Below are 21,528 nucleotides of genomic sequence, written 5' to 3' on the forward strand. Positions count from 1 at the left end.
GAGTCCGAGTTAAAATAAAGATCACAAAGCCTCTAAAGAGGGGACTGGGGGTGAAGATAGATGACAAAGGCACGGTGATCATAGCGGCACTGAGATACGAGAGGCTGCCGGATATTTGTCTAAAATGTGGAATGCTTGACCATCCTAGCCTAGAATGTAAAATAATGGGGGAAGGGACGAGTTACAAGTACTCGGAGCTAATTCGAGCAGGGCCAATCCAGAAGTTTGGAGGGAAAGGGAAAAGACCTCGCATGGGAACGGGGAAGGAAAATGGAGTACGACAAGAGGAAGAAGGTTTTCGCTATGATCCGCCATTGATGGAGAGTGCGAGCTCTTCGAGGAAGGAGAAAGAAGAAAGCATGATTATGGGGGAAAATCGAGAAAGGATAGATCAGGAGATGACTAAAAGAGGAGTATTTGCAGGGGATAAGGGTATGGCACAAGACACAATACTGGAGAAGGGGGCTATAGACGGTAAGGTAGCTGCACTGACTGATTTGGTGGAGGTGAACGTTGCAAACGAGTTCGAGAACCAAGAAGTAGAAATTTTGGCGCGCCTAAAGGAAAAGTTAAAAGGGAGAGAAGGGCCTATAACCGGGCCAAAGTTAAAAAAGATTATGAAGCCCAACAACAAAGGGAAGGCCTTTAAGAAGGCTCAGAAAGGTAATAATAAATTTTCAAAGCTGGCACCGCTTCTTGATATAACTAATTACAACAGCTTTGGAAATGTCAAAGAAGCAAAAGTGGGTGAGAATGGTAAATGGAAGGGAGAAGAAAGGGATCCAGAAGAACTATCTCTTAAGAGAGACTAGACGATTGGAGAGACTACGGAAGATGCTACGGCGGTACCTGCTCAGCAGGACCGCCGAATCCAATGAAAACCTTATGTTGGAATGTCCAGGGTCTGGGTTCCCCCAGGACATTCAAAAGCCTTTGTGATCGAGTTCACAAAATAAACCCAGGGATGGTGTTTCTGATGGAGACAAAGTCAAAGGCTTGTAAGCTGGAGGCTTTAAGGAAGAAGCTGAAAATGGCAGAGGTGTTTGGTGTAGATAGTGATGGGAAGGGAGGAGGTCTGGCCCTCTTCTGGAGTGAAAATTTGACTGTTTTAATTATAAGTTCTTCTAATTGGTATATTGACTGCATGATAAAAGATGAGACTAAGGGGTTTTGGAGGTTTACGGGTTTCTACGGAAATCCAAAGCAATCCCAAAGAGTGCATTCCTGGACTCTTCTAACCAGGCTAAGCAAGATGTTTAAAGGGCCATGGTTAGTTGGAGGAGATTTCAATGAAATCCTTAGTAGAGAAGAGAAGAGTGGGGGAGCAGAAAAGCCCCTGTATCTAATGCAAAACTTCAAATGGGCGTTGGAAGACAGTGAGGTCTTTGATGCAGGGGGAAATGAAGGTGGTTTCACCTGGTGGGGTAACAGATCTTTAGGGGCAGTGAAAGAGAAACTCGATAGGTTTCTCATGAACCTCGAGTGGCAGAATATGTTCTCGGATTACTCAGTCCAACAGCTGGACTTGTGGGGGTCTGACCATAAGCCTATCCTCATGTGTAGTGAAAATAAGGAAGGGGAAAGTAAAAAGGGAGATAAAAAAGGGTCCAGATTTCACTTCGAGGAAGTATGGACTAGTAAGCAGGGTTTCAAGGAAGTGGTGCATGAGTTTTGGAATAAATCGACAGCTACCCACGATTTGGAGGATATCAAAACAAAGCTTAAAGTCTGTGAAAGGGAATTCAAAAGATGGGGACGCAATTTCTATGGCAATATGAAAAAGGAAATAACAAAGAAAAGAGATGAACTAAAAAGGTTGGTGGACTCTAATGACCCAAGTATCACTTTTGACCAGATTAGGGAAGTAGAAAAGAGTCTAGATGAGATGCTGTTTCAAGAAGAAATTAAGTGGAAACAGAAATCTAGGGCTGATTGGCTCGCTTTTGGAGATAAGAACACTGGCTTCTTTCATCGGAAGGCATCGAAAAGGCGGGCCAGAAATAAAATTACAGGGTTGAATGATGCGGGAGGTAACTGGAAGGAAAATCCAGGTGAAGTGCAATCTATTATTCAGGATTACTTTGGTAATCTTTTTGACTCAGCTGGGCCCAGTGATGAAGAAATTGAAGCAGTCACAAGATTGGTGAAACCAGTCATCACAGGGGAAATGAACCAAATGCTCTGTGCGGAATTCAAGGCAGGGGATGTGGTGCAGGCCCTAAAGGAGATGGAACCTACGAAAGCGCCAGGAATTGACGGGTACCCGGCTCTATTTTTCCAGAAATACTGGGATATAGTTGGGACGGATATAACCAAGGTATGTTTAAATGCTTTAAATGGTTGTTGTGATTTAAAATGTGTAAATAAAACTATTGTGGCCCTGATTCCCAAGGTGAAAAAGGCAGTCAATATGAGTGAGTTTAGGCCGATTAGTTTATGTTCAGTGATCTATAAGATTGTGTCTAAGTCCCTTGCAAACAGGTTTAGGAAGATTTTGGATTGTGTTATAGTGTGGCGCAAAGCGCCTTTGTCCCCGGTAGACAGATTATAGATAGCGCTTTAATAGGCTTTGAATGTGTCCATTTGATAAAGAACTCAACCAGGAAGACCAATGTGCCTTTAGCATTAAAACTAGACATGTCGAAGGCCTACGATAGGGTGGAGTGGAAGTTTTTAGAGAAGATGTTGTTGAGTATGGGCTGCTGTCGAAGATGGGTGGAAAAAATTCTGAATTGTATTACATCGGTAGAATTTTCCTTCCTAATTAATGGCTCTGTTAAAGGACATGTTCAGCCAAGAAGAGGGCTCAGGCAAGGTGACCCCCTTTCACCTTACCTCTTCTTAATATGCGCTCAGGGGCTGTCCTGTCTAATTAACAATGCAGTAGAAGAAGGGAAAATGCATGGTATGTTGTTTGGGGAAGATTGCCAGATCTCGCATTTGTTTTTTGCTGACGACAGCCTTCTATTTGCAAGGGAAGATGTAGACGAGGTTAAAGAGATTAAAGGGATCCTGGAAATTTATGGCAAAGCTTCAGGGCAGGTTATCAATTTTGATAAATCTGCTCTCTGTTTTGGGAAGGGAATCCAGTCTGAGATGAAAAACGAGATTCAAAGTATTATTCAGGTAGAGGTTGTAAAATGCCATGAGAGATATTTGGGTCTCCCATCCACTGTGGGAAGAAACAAAAAGGATAGCTTTCAGGCTATTCTAGACATAATAGGACAGAAACTTCAAGCGTGGAAGGTCAACCTTTTCTCATCAGGGGGCAAAGAGGTTTTAATTAAAGCAATAATCCAATCAATCCCCAACTATTATATGAATTGCTTTAAGCTTCCTCTGGGTCTAATTGAGAAGATTGAAAAGCTTTGCAATAGGTTTTGGTGGGGTAGTGTGGATGGGCACCAAAAAATTCACTGGTCGAAATGGAGAGTGATGTGCAGAGCTAAATGCAGGGGAGGCATGGGATTTAAAGATTTAGTCTGTTTTAACAAGAGCATGTTGGCAAAGCAGGGATGGAACTTAATTACAAAACCAGAGAGCCTACTGGCAAGAGTGTTAAGGTGGAGATACTACAAAGACGGTAACTTTATGAGTGCCCAATGCCCCAGAAGCTCCTCTTACACTTGGAGAAGTATAATTTGGGCGAGGGAGATTTTACAGAATGGGATTCGATGGAGAGTTGGTGATGGAAAAACTGCCAATGTCTATACGGATAAATGGCTCCCAAGGGAATCCACTTTCAAAGTGTGGAGTACTCCAAAGTTGAGTTTAGAGACAAAAGTGAATGACTTAATATCAGATTCTGGAGGGTGGAATAGGAGTCTGATTGAAGCAAACTTCTCTAAGGAAGATGCTGAAGTTATATGTAATATTCCTCTAGCATGCACAACTCAAGAAGACAAGTTAAGATGGCACTATGATAGGAAAGGGGTGTATACAGTCAGAAGTGGATACCATGTAGCCATTCAAATGTTAAATGGTCCAACTATTTCAGAGGCCGACAACAATTTGAGGTGGTGGAATTTTTTTATGGAATTTGAACCTCCCCTCGAAGGTTAAATTTTTTGTATGGAAACTGTTTCATGAATGGTTGCCAGTAAAGTGCAACCTTATTAATAGAGGAATGAAAATTGATCATTATTGTCCTAGATGTAATTCAGAACCTGAAACAGTTTTACATGTGTTTTGGTCTTGTGATTATGCACAGCAGATTTGGAGCCTTTGGGAAGGAGCAGCAAAGGTGAAACCAGGAAAAGGATGGAGCATTCAAGACATGATGGTAGAGGCTTTTAAAAGGTTGACAAAAGCTGATTTTGTGATTTTTGGAATGATGCTTTGGATAATCTGGAGCAATAGAAACAATATGATTTTTGGAAAAAAAGGAAAACCAACTCACCAAGTGTTGGAGTGGGCGCTGAGCTATATAGAGGACTACCAGCAGGTAAAAGACAAGCTGGAAAACAGGAACAGACCAGATAAAGGTCCCAAAGGCTGTGAAGGAGACACCAGATGGATTCCACCAAGGGAGGGGTCATACTGTGTGCAGGTGGACGCCGGGTTTGATAATGAAAATGGCAAATTCAGCTCAGGATATGTCATAAGAGATTGGCGTGGAGACGTAAAAGGCTCGGGTTACAAGCGCTACGAAGGAAGGGTGAGTGTGGAGGTTGGTGAAGCAATGGCAGTGAGAGATGGAATTATAAGAGCTAAGGAAGCAAATCTAACTCCCTTTAGAATCTCCTCTGATTCCAAGGTAGTAGTGGATTCTTTCAACAACAATGACGGGCTCTGTAATGATGTTAATCTGATAATTGTAGATTGCTTGAACTTGTTTAGCAGAGGAGACTGTATTGATTGTTCTTATATCAATAGGAAACTCAACATGGTTGCTCACTCTTTAGCTAGGAAAGCTTTGTATGAGAGGTTAGATTGTTTTTCTTGTAGGGGGTTTGTCCCTCAAGATCTGATGTGTTACATTCTGGCTGATAAAACAGCTTTACCTTAATGAAAATCTAATTTCTACTGTCAAAAAAAAAATATGATTGATCAATTATATTAATAGTTAAAATAATATTAAGGATATTAATATAAAAGTGTCTGCCGCCGCCTACTCCCATCCCTTTTCGTGCTTTTATATATAGTTTGAGAAAGATATTCTCAGTCAAATATTATGTAGTTGACATCACAGTGCATTCGTTTCAAACCGAATCGAAATTTTCCTATTTTCTAATACCAAACCGAATTAAAATATTGAAAAAATAGATATTTTTCAAACCGAACCAAACCAAAACTGGTCGATTCGGTCAATTTTTCAGTTTAGTTTACATTAAAATCTAATTGAAATTTTTTGATGTTAAAAACTAATCAAACTAAACATTCAAAATTTTATTATATCAAACCGAACTGAATGTTTCGGTCCGTTTTTTACACACCCCTAGACATCACCATAGCTTCTAACTGTGTTGATCCAAACACACTGCAGATATAGAAATCACATACCTAGGTGATTGTGCCAGCAAACATATAATCCTCAGCTACTCCAAAAGGATTTGCACTCTGACATTACATAAATTGCTCTTATAGTTGTACTCATTCTAGAATTTGACATATCACTGAATGCAATTCAACAATATATCTATTTGTTTAATCACAATATAAACTTACTATGTAATAATATATCAGCAACCATTTGATTCTCTTGAGCATACATTTTTCACTAGTGCTTAAACATTTTAATACTAAATTTCTGCTATAGAATAATACATGATAGGAACAAGATAAAAAAAGAAAAAATAAATAAACAAATGAAATAGAAACAAGCTTATGTTCCTAAATCTACTTTCCAGACTCAGATGTAATAGATGACCGGATATTCCGGTTTTAGTTCTTCGATCTCTCGCTTCAGATCACCACTTCGAAAAGCTAATGTCCTCGGGCACCTATTTTGAAGCTTTCATTATAGAACCGAGCTTATACTTAGACTACATGCAAAACTTAGCATATTTCCCCACCATTACTATTGTTAAATCATTAATTTAATACCCATGAGAATAACCAACATAGTTGAATCGAGGTCGAAGGTTATGGTGATTGTATCCAGGATCTGAGTAGTCAACAGCTTTTATCACTACAGCTTCACGCCGGCCATCCTGTTCTTGAACTGCCCCGAATACAATCTCATTTGTTTCGCCGCTCTTTTCGTAATATGTTTTGGGGTTAGATGTATGGTGCCTATGATGCTGCTGCTGTCTTTGGTGCTGCTGCATTTGCATTTGCATTTGCATATGCATCTGAATCTGCTTCTGTTGCTGCTGCTGGTGAAGATAATCGTCATCCCAGCCATTGTGGTGCTTCATTTTGGGGTGCTTCTCTAGGTCCTTGGTCATAAATGGATAGGTTTTCTTTGATGACGGGGTTCTTGTTTCTAGGGACGGAGGCCCATCTTCATCTCGAATCACATAACTCTCTTGCATTGGCCATTGATCCGAATGTTGTTGTTGATACTGCTGTTGGAACTGGTAATGAACAGGCTTCCTTCTAAACCCTGAAAATAGTCCCCCAAATATTTCACCTACAGTTGAGCCAGTGTTAAACACAAGCTTCCCGAGCGAACCAAACAAGCCTTCATCTGCTTTTTCGGCTTCATTTTCGTTTGGAATCAATGGAGGCCTGACAAACTTAGGAGGTCTTTGATATGGTGCCATTGGCACACCTCTATTCATATAAGCTGTTGGATCCTGTCAAAGAAAAGCAAGTGTTTTTACAAAAAAAATCCCCAAAATTAATGCGGAATCTTTTCAGATGACAACAGCAAGATGTAAACTTGGGATTCCTTACATGATTAGAAGAAAATAACGTTTGAATCCTCCGCTGCAGCAATGCTAACATATATCCAAAGAATGCAGCAGCAAGAAGTACTGCTAGTCCTGCAATTATAGAACACCATGTATAAATATTTATGATCGCTACGAGAAAGGAAACATGATGCAAGTTTTACAGTCTAGACCTAAATGAAAACTGCCATCATTTTGATAGTTACAGTCATCTTCGTGAAGTTGAATCTCTCGAATTGCCTGATTCCCTCTATCTATGACCAGAAGAGAGCAGCTACTTCCAACATAAGCTACATCAAAATCATTCGAAAATTTTGCATCTTCACTTGGACCATCAACATGGACACCTCCGCGAGACCATTTTCCTCCTGCGATAGTTGTAACACCTGCACCAACATATATTTCAATAAAAGACAGTACTAGAATTGCCTATAAAAATATCAGTCGAAAAGTTTTCTTTCAATTCCGCAGACTTGCCTCCATCACCAATCTTTCTGATAGCCATGTTCAATGTATCTGCAATATATATATTTCCTCTGTCGTCAACTGTAAGGCCTTTCGGATGATTCATTCTTGCTTCTCTTAGCTTCCCATCTACATGTCCAGAGTACCCTTCAGGCGATCCAGCAATTAGCTTCGGTCTGCTATCTGCATTTCCTTAATCGATATCAGTAATAATCTCAAGCACCTTCCGAAAAATCATCAAACAGTACATAGTGAATTGAATTAGACACATTTCAAAACAAGAATAAAGCAAAAAGGGACTTCATTTGTTCTTCATCTAACAATTTATTTTTTAAAGTTGACATAATCTTGAAAAGCGAAAAATGTGAAAACGGGTTGTTAATGTTTAAGTTAACAAGGAATTAACATTCTTAAAAAAGTAGAGACTTGTACTAAACAAAAGCATATACAAACATATTCCTGATTATCTTACAATTCTTTTTCCTTTGAACCAATTACAGACATGAAATCTACCACTTTATTTAAAGGAATCAAACAAAGATGACTGAAACATGAAGCTAAGAACCTTGAGGTTAAACTAAACACAAATTTACCAAATCACAATCAAAATATTAAGTGTAAAAGCAAAAAAAAGTGGCAAAATTGAGAAGCAACTTACATCTAGACAATGAAGTAGAGATTTTGTAAATGTTACTATTCTCAGAATCCAAAATGAAAAGCTCTCCACTTGGAGAAACATGAACACAATGAGGTTCAATTCCAAGCTTACTTCCATCAAACACTGTCTCAACTGAATACCCACCTTCAAATTTCATCATTGAACGGCTAGACACAGCTGAAATATTAACACCCATTAGTCTCTAACTGCAATATAAATAAGAATTTAGTGAAAAGAATCATTCTTTTTTTACCTGTTTTAGTGGTGGATTTGAGTGACCATAGCCAACTTACTAGAGCAGAAACCACATTGGATAAAACCCCACTTAAAATTTCTGCATTTAAGCCAAAATTATAAGCATAATCAAGTGATCAAGAACAAGAAAATATTAATTATAAGTGTTGGGTTGGTTAAGTGAGAGCTTACTAGCAGGAGGGGTAGCAGAAGCTGAAGAGAACTCACTGAATAGAACTAAAAAAATGAAAGTAAAAACAACCCAATTCTTGCACATTATTGTTAAGTTGGAGGTTGAAACAAGAAGAAATGGTCAAGATTTAAGGTTTGTAATATTATATATACCAACTTGAAAAGGAGACCCCACAAATCATATATAGTTAACTTTTTCTTCTTTTCTTTCCTTTTTACATCATAATTAGTGAAACACTTGTTGCATTATGCTTGTGGGAGAAGAGAATAAGAGAAAAACAAAAGGAGGAAGGATTAATGGGTGAATTAGTTTTTTAATAATGAAACGGCTTAATCTATCTTTAGATCCCTATAATTTTTGCTATTTTTCACTTTTTATTTACTTTATTTATTTAGTTAGTACTTATATTTTTCATTTTTTATTTACCTAGTCTTACTATAATCAAATTTTACAATGATTTAATTCTTAGAATTAGATTAGAGTAAAGTAAACAAAAAATAAAATTTTAAAAAATAATTAAATAAATAAATAATTTATAAATAATTTGGACAAAAATAAAAATTCAAAGAGTAAGTAAATAAAAAGTGAAAAGTACAAGAATTAACTAAAAAAGTAAAGTTGATTAGCGACCAATAAAATAAAAGTAAAAAATACAAGGACATAAAAATAGATTATGCCCATTGGAACCAGACCTATTGTTTAACTCAGTTATTAAGAAATCTAAAAATCCAATTGAACCGACTGATACAGACTGAATCGCTGATTAAACCTAACTCATGGCCCAAGCTTAAAATTTATTTGTATAGATGTAATTTATTCCATTGGTTGAACCGAAAACCATACCAGTTCGGTCATTGGTTTAATTATTTAATATATTGGTTTAAGAGCATCTGCAATGAACTCTTTAAAATTGAAATACTCTTTAATTTAAAGAGTTTATTAATAAATTAAAACTCCAATGGACTCTCTAAAATTTAAATTTAGAGTATTTGCAATGGTACTCTTTATTTTAAAGAGCATAATTGTTAAAATAAAAGTATTTTTAATATAAAGAGTTAATGTGTTTAGATTTAATTCAATCGACTCTATAATATCTACTATTTATTTTATTTTATTGTAATAAAAAATATTAAAAATATTTTAAAAATAAATAATATTAATAATATTGATTTATTTATTCAGTTTTTAAATTTTAAAATTTAAATAATACATTTCAAATAAAAAATAACCAACTTATTTTAAAATTTAAAAGTTTATCATTTTAAAAATGAAGGAGAGAGTGAAATGGCTCTCCATATGTAGAGAGTCATTTTCACTCTCTACTCTAATTTTAAATTTTAGAGAGTCCATTGGATTTTAATTTATTGACAAAACTCTTTAAATTAGAGAATTTGTTAATTTTAAAGAGGCCATTGGAGATGCTCTTGCATGTGGAGAGCCATTTTCACTCTCTACTTTATTTTTAAAAGATAAAAATTAAAATTTAAAATAAAATCGTTATTTTTAATTTCAAATGTATTATTTTATATTTTTAAATTTAAAAACTAAATAAATAAATAAATAAATATTAATAATATTTTTTATTTTTTAGTATTATTTATAAAAATAAAAATAAAATAAAGAGTTAATATTAGAGAATTTATTGAAGTTAATTTAAAAATACTGCTCTTTCTATTTAAACGCTCTTTATTTTAATAAAAATACTCTTTGAAATAAAGAGTACTATTAGAGATGCTCTGACTAGCAATACTGAAAATAAGAGGTTAGTTTGCTTCAATATTAAAAATAAAAATAAAAAAATCAACTACTTTAAATTAGAAAAAACTGCATGCAAAAATTAAAATAATTTAAATCATACAAACCTTGTGATATTTTATTTATTTGTTAGAGTATAGTATTTCAATTACTTCATCAATTAGATTTGCATATATAATTAACATTTTAAAGATCTTGATTTATTCTGGAATATATATATATACATATATATATATATATATATATATACATATATATATATATATATACATATATATATATATATATACATATATATATATATATATATATATATATATATATATATATGTATACGTTATTGTGTATTTTTTTCCTCAATATATTCATATTTACATTGACAACAGTGTATCAAAGAAATATAATCCGATCTGAGATAATTTAATCTTTTCTGTGGATCTATTTATTCATGTTCGATAGATTTGACTTTTTTCTTCATTTAAGGTTTTTTTAGATTGGTTGTGATACAAATTGGTTGTCATACAAACGTTTTGTTTGATTGAAAAATCAAAAATTCTCAAATAAAAGAATTTTTTTAATTTTTTAGTTATATATATATATATATATATATATATATATATATATAGTATATATGGTGGGATAGACACATTTATATTACTGTTTATACTTTATAAAATATAATTATTAATAAAAGAACTATTGAAATAATTATCAAAAAAAACTATTGAGCTAATTATTAGAGTTAGAATATAAACTAATTCAATTTTAATGAGTATTAGTAGAGTTAAAATACTAATTAATATAAACTACTTATAAAAATCACTAATATTTGCTTTTAATGCAATTTTGGTCAGCAGTACGCACACTTAGCTTTAGATCATACTATACGATTGTGTTAAAGGACATAACTAATCACATAGTTGTGCCGTTGCAAATATTTAAAGAAAAAAAGATCAACGCACCCCCTAATTTTGTGACACGGGGTCATCTAATCCAATTTATACTTTTTTGAGCAATTAACTCCAAAATTCTTTATTTTTGGATCAAATAACCCCATAATTTATATTTTTATTTTAAAAAGTAGATTTAAAATAATTATATTGCAACAATTAAGAAAATATCTAATTACTTTTTTACATCTCTCGCCTCCAATTTATATTTTACACACTTTTTAAAAATATTTATGAATTATTTGATCTAAAATTGAAAAATTTTGGGATTAGTTGTTTGTTAGATGATCACGTGTCATAAATTTAGGGGGCGAGTTGACCCTTTATTTAATATTTAAATTTTGGTAAAGTAAGTTATTTCTTATTACTGTTTGTACTTTATATAATCAGACTCTTACCTTGCATATTTAAGTAGTTTTATGAGCCTCACTATTCGAGTATTATAATCTGATTTTTTGAGTTTATTACATATATTCGCAATATCATTTCTAATTAACTATAATTTTGATTATTATTTGATATTTTATGTTTAAATATAATTTGTAATTATAAAAATACTTATTAATTAAATATAAATATAAACATAATTATATTAATTCATAATAAATATAATTATTATTATTTGACGAGTCACATTACGAGTCACGTACGAAACGCGTAAAAAACGATAGTATATATATACATATGTATGTATATATACATACATAAGTATATTACATATGTATGTATATATACATACATATGTATGTATATTATGTATGTATACATACATATGTAATATACATACATATGTATGTATACATACATATGTATATATGGTTGATAAATAATGGCTTAATACATCATTTTACCGCTAAACTATACACTTTTATTTTCTAAAATTCTTAAACTAATTTGATATTGTATTAGACCTCTTAACTTTATTTTTTGTTCTATTTAACCCGTCAACTGCAACTTTTTTGCCTATCTGACATTTTTCCTCCAACGTGGCAAAAGCGCGTGTTTTCAAACGCTTTGAAGCGCGTGAAAAATAATTAAAATGCATAAATTGTTCTATTGAACCTCCGAAATACACTATTTTATTCTATTTGACTCCTGAACTTATTTTATTTTTCTATTGCACCTTCAAACTTTTAATTTTTATCTATTTAACCTTCTCGAAAATACAATTATTTAATTTTGTTTCCATTTAATCTTCTAGAAAAATAAAAAAAAAAATTAAAATTTAATCAAATAATTACATAATATAACTTCTTGTACATGAAATATTTGTTTACATTTCAATAATGATAAATGAAGTTTGTCTATTTTTAACGATATTATAAAGTATATAAATTTACTATGTTGTGATAATATTAAAAAAAGACTAAATTCTTTAAAAAATTATAATTTTTAGTGTGTTTCACGAATTTTCAATTTTAAAAATTTTAATACACCAACTTTTAATTTTTTGCAATTTCAGACTTTTCAAATCAATTCTGAATTTTAAAAATTTGTGTTAAAATTGGAAAACACGCTAAATTTCATGATTTCTAAAGTCTTAAATGATTTTTTCAAATAATATGTAAAGTACATCACTTTTTATTTTATATAAAAAAAAAATAGGCTTAATATATTTTTTGACCTCTAAACTATTTTAGTGTTCCATTAGAGCTCTTAACTATTTTTTTATTCTATTTAACCTCATGTCAGCAAAGCCATGTTAGCAATTTTATCCACATCATCGCGCGTGGTATGCACATTCCGAATGAGATGTTAAATAGAACAAATTAAGAGGTCCAAAATAACACGAAATTAGTTTAGAGGTCGCAGAGAATAAAATGGTATAATTTAGGGGTCAAATAATATGTTAAGCTAATACATAATACACCCACATATGCAGATATACTCACCCACACCGACATATACACACATCTGTGTGTGTGTATTTTTATTATTTATTGATGGATACCGAATCCTATTAAAAGTATAATGGAGCCGAGTTACAGGAGATCCATTCTCAGGTGATACCGGACTCCCCCTGAAGATCCGAAGATATGAAGGAAATGCCGAATCTCTTTAGATTCGGTGACATAAAGACCGAATCCCGCGTGATCCGCCAAGAGCGCTTCGAGTCCGGGATTCGGGTAAACGACTAAATATGGAAATATTGTCCTATTTGGACACAAACACTACATATGGACGGATAAGCTCTACTTTAGGAAGATAAGACTATTTAGGAAGACGTTCCTAAATAGGACTCTTATCAGATTAACGTAGATCACGACAAATCAGGAGAATCCCTACGATATTGCCGAATCCCTATAAAGTAGGATTCACTTGCCTAATACAACTCTACTAGGTATATTCGACTACTATAAAAGGAGCACGAGGTATGCCTAGAATCACAATGACATTCATATACTCAAAACGCTGCTCAAAGCTCTAGACTGATGTAATAACCCGGAAATTTAAGGATTTAAAATATAGCCACGTGTCTAATATTTTATTAGACGGGAGTAGGTAAATTAAATTTAAAGATAAATTTAATTTACAAGTGTCCCTAAATTTTTAATATGGCTATAGGATTGCAAATTTAAATTTTTAGAATTTAAATTTGATTAGTTATATAGTTAACGGAGAGAATATGGATTTATGAATTGGGTGTAGAATAATTCATAAGTCCCTAGCGAATATTTTTGGTGCCAATATTCGCAAAATATTTTAAAAAGGTTATCGTGAAAATTTGATAAAATTTGGAAGCAGAAATTTTATCAAGCGCAGTCAATGCGGGCTTAATAAATCAAAAATGATTTATTAAGAATAAAATATAAGTCGGATGGGAATAAAAATTATATTTTTATTCTTGTTATATTTTATTTGGTTTTTGGTAAAATTTTCACGAAATTTGGAAGTCGTTTCCGTTTAGGCTACGGACGACTAGTTTAGAAGTTGGTTTAAAGTGCATGATTGAGCTAGTACTAAAACGTACTTTAGCCAATATGTATATATATGTTTCAAATGTTACCAAATGAAGGCAACATTTCATTTCTTTCTTCAGAAAGAAAATAAGAGAGCTGCTTAGGCTTCTCAGTGCGACGGAAACCTAGGGTTTCGGCCGTTCGATCCGTTTCTCGATTCTAACTCCATTTCTTCAACGATTACTCAAGTAATCGAGGTAGTATATCCGTATTAAACGTTTATATCGATTTATTTCGAATATAAACTCGTTTATAAACGGTTACCGTATCGAATTATCGTTTTAAACGTCCGTATTGATTTTGAATTGTGTATACGTGATTGTGAACGTTATAATTGCGTTTTTGGACGTTTAAGCAGGACGGGAAGTCCCGGAATTTTAATTCTGGGGCTGTGCGGAAGTACAGCCCACTGTGCGTATGCACAGTGAGCTGTGCGAGCACAGTGTGCGAACGCACACTGTGCTGTGCGAGCACAGTGTGCGAACGCACACTGTGCTGTGCGAACGCACACTAAGCTGTGCGAACGCACAGCTGCCCCAACGAGCGGTCTGGGGTTGAATTTTCTTCGGTTTTCGGGAGACTTTCCGGGGGCGATTCCGACGTGCTTTCGCCTAATAACCCGAGGTGTTTTCCAACCGAACCTAAAACATTTTTAATAAATGTTTTTAATTAAAGTTAGTTATTTAAAAACGATAACTTGCGTTAGAAGAAAGTGAAAAGGTTTTATAACCTAAACTTATATACTTTTAAAATGATATTTTAAAAGTAAAGTTAAACGTTTATAATGGACTTTAAAAGAGTTAAAGTCAACGTTTAAACGGTTTTGAAGATTTAGCAATCGGTTTTGCTAAATGCTTAGTATATGACCGAGAATTGTTTTGACAATTAGGTCTATACTATAAATGGTTTTCTTTAGGTATTGTGATACCTAAAATAACTTCTAGAGAGAAGTTAGAACGTTTTCTCAAAACGAGAATTTATAATATGGTTTTAAAAACAGACCATAAGTGCTATGTGTTTAAATGATTATATGTTTGACCTAGATCTGGGTTTAAGGACCTAGAAGTTTTATAGGAAACATATATTGATGTGTTTTATCCTGTTTGCTTTGTGTGTTTAGTCCGACCAGCTAGCCAGCAGTCTGACCACAACCACAGGATTAAGTTCCAGACCTAGCGGTGTTTGTGAGTTCATTTGTTTACTTTTGAATATTAGTATTCAATTGTTTTAAACTCCATAAATCGCACTAAGTATGAAACTTAGCCAAGGAAGATCCACTGAAACGAGCTATCTATTGGGCAACAATAGGACTGTGTGATCACCGGTGTTAATGAACTAGATGAGAGGTAAATATTATAAGCATACATATTGAGATTAGGTTTTAAGCCAGATGCTTATAAAGCGGCTTAAACCTAATGGGTAGTCCTGAGGTGGCAGTGATTTAAGTTCCGGCCCAGCAACCCTATACAGAGTCAAGATGGCTGTGATACATATGTATACAGCTCATCCTGTATTAAACAAGAGTTGTGCATATGCATTATATATATGATAGCACTATAACGTAATCAGGATTAGGGTTTCATTTGGATCGAGGACTGGTAATATTTTTATATATCGACATTTTGTCTATACGCGATTTTGGTATTTAACTGTAAACCTATCTACTCACTCAGAAATATTTATATTTCTGACCCCGTTGTTGTTTATCATTTTCAGGTACCTAGCTACCGGGTCTGGTCGAGCTTCCATCCTTTTCCATCAGGGAAGCTTATTCTGTTATTATGTAAATAACACTTTAAACTCTTAGATGCTGCAATAGTGTATATAGGTTTGATATGCCTGTAGCCACGTCATGGTTCCTCTGTCTATATACTCTGATAGGAACCTGACTTTGTCTAGCTCTAATAAGTGGCTACTCAATAGGCATATGGTGTTTTATGGTGTCCCCTACGGGTGGCCAAGCTTCGTGTCTTTGGTCTGCAAAGACACTGTGTGTAGTTTTAGCTGGCCTTACGTTTGTGTGCCTGCTGTGCATGTTTTTAAATATGTTTGATACAACGCTTTGAAAAGGAAAGTGTTCGATATATTTTATTAAACATATTGTTCGGGTGCGCGGTTTGAAACAGGGCTGCCTGCGAGGCAAGGCACGTGAGCTAAGTCCCTGTACCACCGCACCGGTTTTCAGAAATGCGCGTGGGTCAGAATAACTAGGGTTATTCAACCAGCATTTCTGAAAGCGCGATATCGCCTATATGAATATTTTCAGAATGTGTTTTCCACGTTAAACGGAAAAATGTTTTAACGGTGTTTTCTGAAAACGGGTCGTACGCGATGTACGATACATATTTATATTTAAGAGGCGAAAAATTTATAGAGGTTTTAGGCTTGCTACGGGTTTCGGAACAACCATTCCCATTCCCTAGCGCCGGTCTCGGCTCGAGTTTCGAGGCGGAAATCGGGTCGTGACAAGTGTGGTATCAGAGCAATGTTTTAGGACTTGAATGCCCGAAGTATTGTTGCTGATATATGTTAAGTAGAAGTACTAGAAGTCATAAGAATTTCTAGTGAACTATTGCAGCAACATAGGATTCGAGTCATGTCTTGATCAGTTGTCAGTTATTGAATACATTCAGCTATAGATAGCAACTATACATGTGTGTAGTGTGTATTGATGTTTTGATCAGGAACACATGAGTTGTTCTTGTGTTAGAGATACGTTACAACTGATGGAACATGTGAGATGTTTCTAAGTTGGAAACACGTTACAATCATGGAGCGAAATGGTCAGAACAGATGACCAGTATTTGAGGAGAATGGTTCTGTTTGAACACAGGACAAAGCGAAGATTTTCTCTGAATTTTTGTTCGAGAAAATAGTTAGATTTTCTCTGAATTGTGAGTGATTGTTATATGTTTTGCTTATATGGGTTTAATAGTTGATACCTGTTATATGAAAATGTGATTTTTCTACAACTATTACATACGGTACTTATGCTGAAATTTCATGTGTTTCAGTATGTCTGGGCCTAGTAGAGCTCATACGTATGTGGGGTCTGATCCACATAATGTACCAGGTTTGCCTGTTATACCTGATACATCTGTTCCCATAGAGGCTGTTGACTCAACATCAGCATGTGACATGGACATATGGGAGGATGCTATTGGAGTAGAGGAATTAGAGAGAATGTTGAATGAAGATATAAACAGTACTGGAAATAGTCATAGCTCTGTGTCTGAATCGACTGCTACATCAGCTTATCTGGGATTTAAGGTAAAAGAGTTCTTAGCTGAGGTGGACCATCTAAGGAGGGTTCAACAGCAAATAAGACACTCGCCGAATCAGTCATGGGAATACGTGAGCGAGTGGGAGGTGCAAGAAAACCAAAGTTTGGATAGGCTAAGGGATTATATGGATAAGTACACTAGGGAAGATTTGAATGTGGAGGCATATACTGTTGAGTTTATGCGTTTATGTGAAGAAGTACCTGAGTTAGTTCGTGATGGTGAGGAAGTTGCAAGTAGGTACGTCAAAGGTTTAGGGCCTGAGTTCGAGGAACTCATGGCGGTAAAGTCTGATTCTGTAGCATATCTGGCTGGGCGTGCAAAGCAGATAGAAAGTAAGTTGAGGAGGAATGACATACCCCTCCAGCCGTACTATTACACCAAACCTGAAGAACCTACTGCTACATTTCCTAGGATAGGAAATTCTGGACCCGCAAGGCACTACAACCCCTACTTTGTTCCGCGAGGGGGAAAGGATAAGGGAAAACTGAAATTCCGCGGAGGGCGAGGTAAAGGCCCGATGATTCGTGAGGCGTTTCCGTCTTCGCGATCATCGTCAGGTAATGTTTAGTTATGTGTTTAATGTTTAAGTTAGTATGTTTATGTGTTTTCAATATTCACGTTAGAATTGGAAAACATAAACTACAGATATAAATTATATCCTTAAACAAAAAGAAATACACATATAAGTAAACATTAAAAGATGAATGAGAAATGAGAATTGATAAGTTATGGATGTTAGAAACGCGCATCCTTAAAAATAGAAATCAATAATTATTGATAAACAACCAAATGATGTGAAGTAATAATAATCCTAATGTGAGAATAAATTATTAGGATTAAGAAACTTGAAATGTTACGGAGAAGTAGTTTGAAAGAAGCTTACAAGTGAGTATTGCAGTTTTGTTTTAAAAGAATGTATTATTGTGCTCAGATGCATCATGAATGCATATTGCAACAATCACTATAGAAAAAGGAATACTTGAATTCCATATACTTATACAAAATGATTTTTGATAGGACATGCATCATGTATATTAGTATATCAAAGAGAAAGTGGATTATATAGCAACTCTTTGGGGATGAGAGATGTCATCACCCTGAGCCACAATTGTACAAAAGTTTTAAAATGTGAATTGTTAGATTCACAGTTTTGAAGAGATAAAGTTAAAGAAAAATCCAGCTGGTACACACATATATTTATATATGTGGGTGAATATGTGTATATGCACATATGTTTGAAACGATTGTTTTGAGAAACCATTCGTTTATAAAATAAAATTGTTGTGAAATAAATTGTTGAGAAACAATTTGTTTACAAAACAAACTGTATTTGTTTTAAAATGTAAGCATACTCGAACGAAAACTCTGTAATAAAGTCAAGGTAGGATACAAGATAGTGAAGATAAGATGTGATTTTTATTGTTCATAATAAACAATAAAGATCTGGATTCTAATGTTTCATTCCGAAACATCAGAAGTTACTAAGGATTGAGAAGAGTAGGAAGTGAGAATTTACATTCTTACTCTAAGATAGACTAAGAGATAAGTCTAGTGATGGACTTTTATGATAAATAGAAGTTCAAGAATAGATAATAGAAGATAATTGCGATTAAGATAAGAGAGAGTAGGATCTAATTAAACACAACTCGGTTAGTTTGACTTCAAGTAACTGTCGGTGAACAAAGTCATACGCATGTGTTTAATTAAAATGGATCTGAGATAGGTCTTACAGACAGAGCAGATGTCAGTAATAGACATATCTCTTAAATCCAAACGAGTGGTTAGATAAATCAAAAATTCATAAGTCTGGGAGGAGTAAACCTCAGCACTTAACCAATAAACGACAGCGAATTAACTAAAAGAAAGATGATGAAAAGGAAAATAATTCTCAGAACCAAGTAGTTACATTACTAGTTCTGATCTGAATAAAGAGAGTCGTTGATTATGTTAACGACAGACAGACTTTGTGAAGTCGTGTCAAATGAAGGTATTCATTAATAAATAATTATTAATTATTTGATGAATAAATAATATACTTAAACAGTATAATAAACCTTGGATTAACATAAGATGAAAATGTTATCAAGGTAAGAAAGAGATAAAAATAGTGAACTAAAGAATTGAGTTTCAGATGTTGTCTGGAAACTAACAAAGAGTAGTAAAACCCCAGTAACTAGTAATCGAACCGTTAGATTGGTTTGATATTGGGATAGGATAATCCCAGGACGGTTATCTAAGTTTTAACCGTTGCGATTGACGAACGGGGAGGGATATGATGCTTAAAGATGGAGGTGATGCTGTGAAACTTGTGTAAATTTTGGCAGTGAGCCAAAAGCGCAAGTGATCACAATAATAAGTATAAACTTTAGTTAGCTTGAAATTATCAACATAAGCTCCATATATGTATACAAAATGAAATTGAAAACTGTGTTGAGACAGTAATTTCAGAAGATAAATTCCGAGAACCGGGCCATATGACTGTGAAGTCGAGGCTGACTGGTAACGGAATATACATGTAATGTACATGTATTTTGAATGTCGGGCCAGAAATGCATAATGCATGGCCGACTAAAAGTAGAAAATATTTAATGAACATTTTGTTTTAGTGTAAAACGGTTTGAAAATAGAGCTACCGTTGATAATCAGTTAATTAAACGCGATAGTAACAGCTATAGCACAGTTATGAAAACTGTTAGCTGTGAACAAGGAAGATATGTATATGAAGAAGAAGTTAAGAAGTCTAATTAACATTGGATATCCCGAAAACTAGCAATGGAAATATAGTTTTGCGGTGTATGTAAAGGACGTTAGAAGGTGTTTCATAGTGAGGTAGTTAGATTATAACCACACCTACACCTATACAACCACACTCTGGAAAGAGAGGAGATCAGTTACCCAATCTGTAACAGGAAGTTACTATAGATTGAGGAGTAAATAAAAGGACATTCTATACAAGGTATAGAAATGTAAGGAAACTAAAAGATGAGTAGTTAGATTATGAAACAATAATCATAAAACATACTAAAAGTCATCTCAATAATAAGATGAGCCATAAACAAACAACTAAGGTTGAAAAGAAAATAAAAGAAAGAAAAATAATAAAGTAAATAAAGATGTGCGACAAAGGTGATATACTAAAAGAGGAGTTATCAGAAGCTAGCAAAGGTAACCTAGTTTTATGATAACCCTGGAGTAAGTTAAATGGTATTAACTTATACCAACCTATTTGGATCGCTTAGCAAGAAAGAGACTAGAGATTAGTTCTTGGAATGCGTTGAAGGACGCTAAGTTAAGGAGTAAAAAGTATTCTATACAAGCTATAGAATCAAGAAGAGTATACAAAGTGGATAATCTGTTGCTGAACGGAAGGTTCAAACAGATGATAAGAACAACAGCGAGGAAGAGGGATATGATTGAGGATGCCAGTCAAAATGGTGCTATGCTTTTCAAAGCATGAAGTGAGATTAAGTATAAGTAAAATTTGGATTATAAATGAAAAGTAAGTATATGTAAATTCGAGGACGAATTTATATAAGGGGGAGAGAATGTAATAACCCGGAAATTTAAGGATTTAAAATATAGCCACGTGTCTAATATTTTATTAGACGGGAGTAGGTAAATTAAATTTAAAGATAAATTTAATTTACAAGTGTCCCTAAATTTTTAATATGGCTATAGGATTGCAAATTTAAATTTTTAGAATTTAAATTTGATTAGTTATATAGTTAACGGAGAGAATATGGATTTATGAATTGGGTGTAGAATAATTCATAAGTCCCTAGCGAATATTTTTGGTGCCAATATTCGCAAAATATTTTAAAAAGGTTATCGTGAAAATTTGATAAAATTTGGAAGCAGAAATTTTATCAAGCGCAGTCAATGCGGGCTTAATAAATCAAAAATGATTTATTAAGAATAAAATATAAGTCGGATGGGAATAAAAATTATATTTTTATTCTTGTTATATTTTATTTGGTTTTTGGTAAAATTTTCACGAAATTTGGAAGTCGTTTCCGTTTAGGCTACGGACGACTAGTTTAGAAGTTGGTTTAAAGTGCATGATTGAGCTAGTACTAAAACGTACTTTAGCCAATATGTATATATATGTTTCAAATGTTACCAAATGAAGGCAACATTTCATTTCTTTCTTCAGAAAGAAAATAAGAGAGCTGCTTAGGCTTCTCAGTGCGACG

General features: G+C 34.0%; 2 protein-coding genes across 2 annotated transcripts; one reads left to right on the plus strand and one right to left on the minus strand.

Annotated features, from left to right (window-relative positions):
- Positions 1–874: 874 nt before the first annotated feature.
- LOC126672268 (uncharacterized) lies at positions 875–5,008 on the plus strand. Its single transcript, XM_050366217.1, has 3 exons — positions 875–2,317; positions 2,488–4,057; positions 4,101–5,008. Exons 1-3 carry the CDS (start codon positions 875–877, stop codon positions 5,006–5,008), a joined length of 3,921 nt encoding a protein of 1,306 aa, XP_050222174.1.
- Positions 5,009–5,663: 655 nt separating this feature from the next.
- LOC126674731 (uncharacterized) lies at positions 5,664–8,525 on the minus strand. Its single transcript, XM_050369221.2, has 7 exons — positions 8,386–8,525; positions 8,213–8,293; positions 7,960–8,136; positions 7,314–7,484; positions 7,010–7,222; positions 6,841–6,929; positions 5,664–6,740 (listed from the first exon to the last, which is right to left on the minus strand). The coding sequence occupies exons 1-7, from the start codon at positions 8,468–8,470 to the stop codon at positions 6,039–6,041; spliced, it is 1,518 nt and encodes a 505-aa protein (XP_050225178.1). The 5' UTR covers positions 8,471–8,525; the 3' UTR covers positions 5,664–6,038.
- Positions 8,526–21,528: the final 13,003 nt, after the last annotated feature.

The sequence above is a fragment of the Mercurialis annua genome, linkage group LG3, assembly GCF_937616625.2.
Source record: "Mercurialis annua linkage group LG3, ddMerAnnu1.2, whole genome shotgun sequence".
In the NCBI taxonomy this organism is placed as follows: Eukaryota; Viridiplantae; Streptophyta; class Magnoliopsida; order Malpighiales; family Euphorbiaceae; genus Mercurialis; species Mercurialis annua.

Coding starts and splice junctions, on each gene's coding strand:
- LOC126672268 (XM_050366217.1), top strand. CDS start 875: ATGAAAACCTTATGTTGGAATGTCCAGGGTCTGGGTTCCCCCAGGACA. Junction 2,318..2,487: donor TTGGGACGGATATAACCAAG/GTATGTTTAAAT, acceptor AAACAGGTTTAG/GAAGATTTTGGATTGTGTTA. Junction 4,058..4,100: donor ATTTGAACCTCCCCTCGAAG/GTTAAATTTTTT, acceptor AATGGTTGCCAG/TAAAGTGCAACCTTATTAAT.
- LOC126674731 (XM_050369221.2), bottom strand. CDS start 8,470: ATGTGCAAGAATTGGGTTGTTTTTACTTTCATTTTTTTAGTTCTATTC. Junction 7,485..7,959: donor CTCTACTTCATTGTCTAGAT/GTAAGTTGCTTC, acceptor AAGGAAATGCAG/ATAGCAGACCGAAGCTAATT. Junction 6,741..6,840: donor CGTTATTTTCTTCTAATCAT/GTAAGGAATCCC, acceptor TTTCTTTGACAG/GATCCAACAGCTTATATGAA.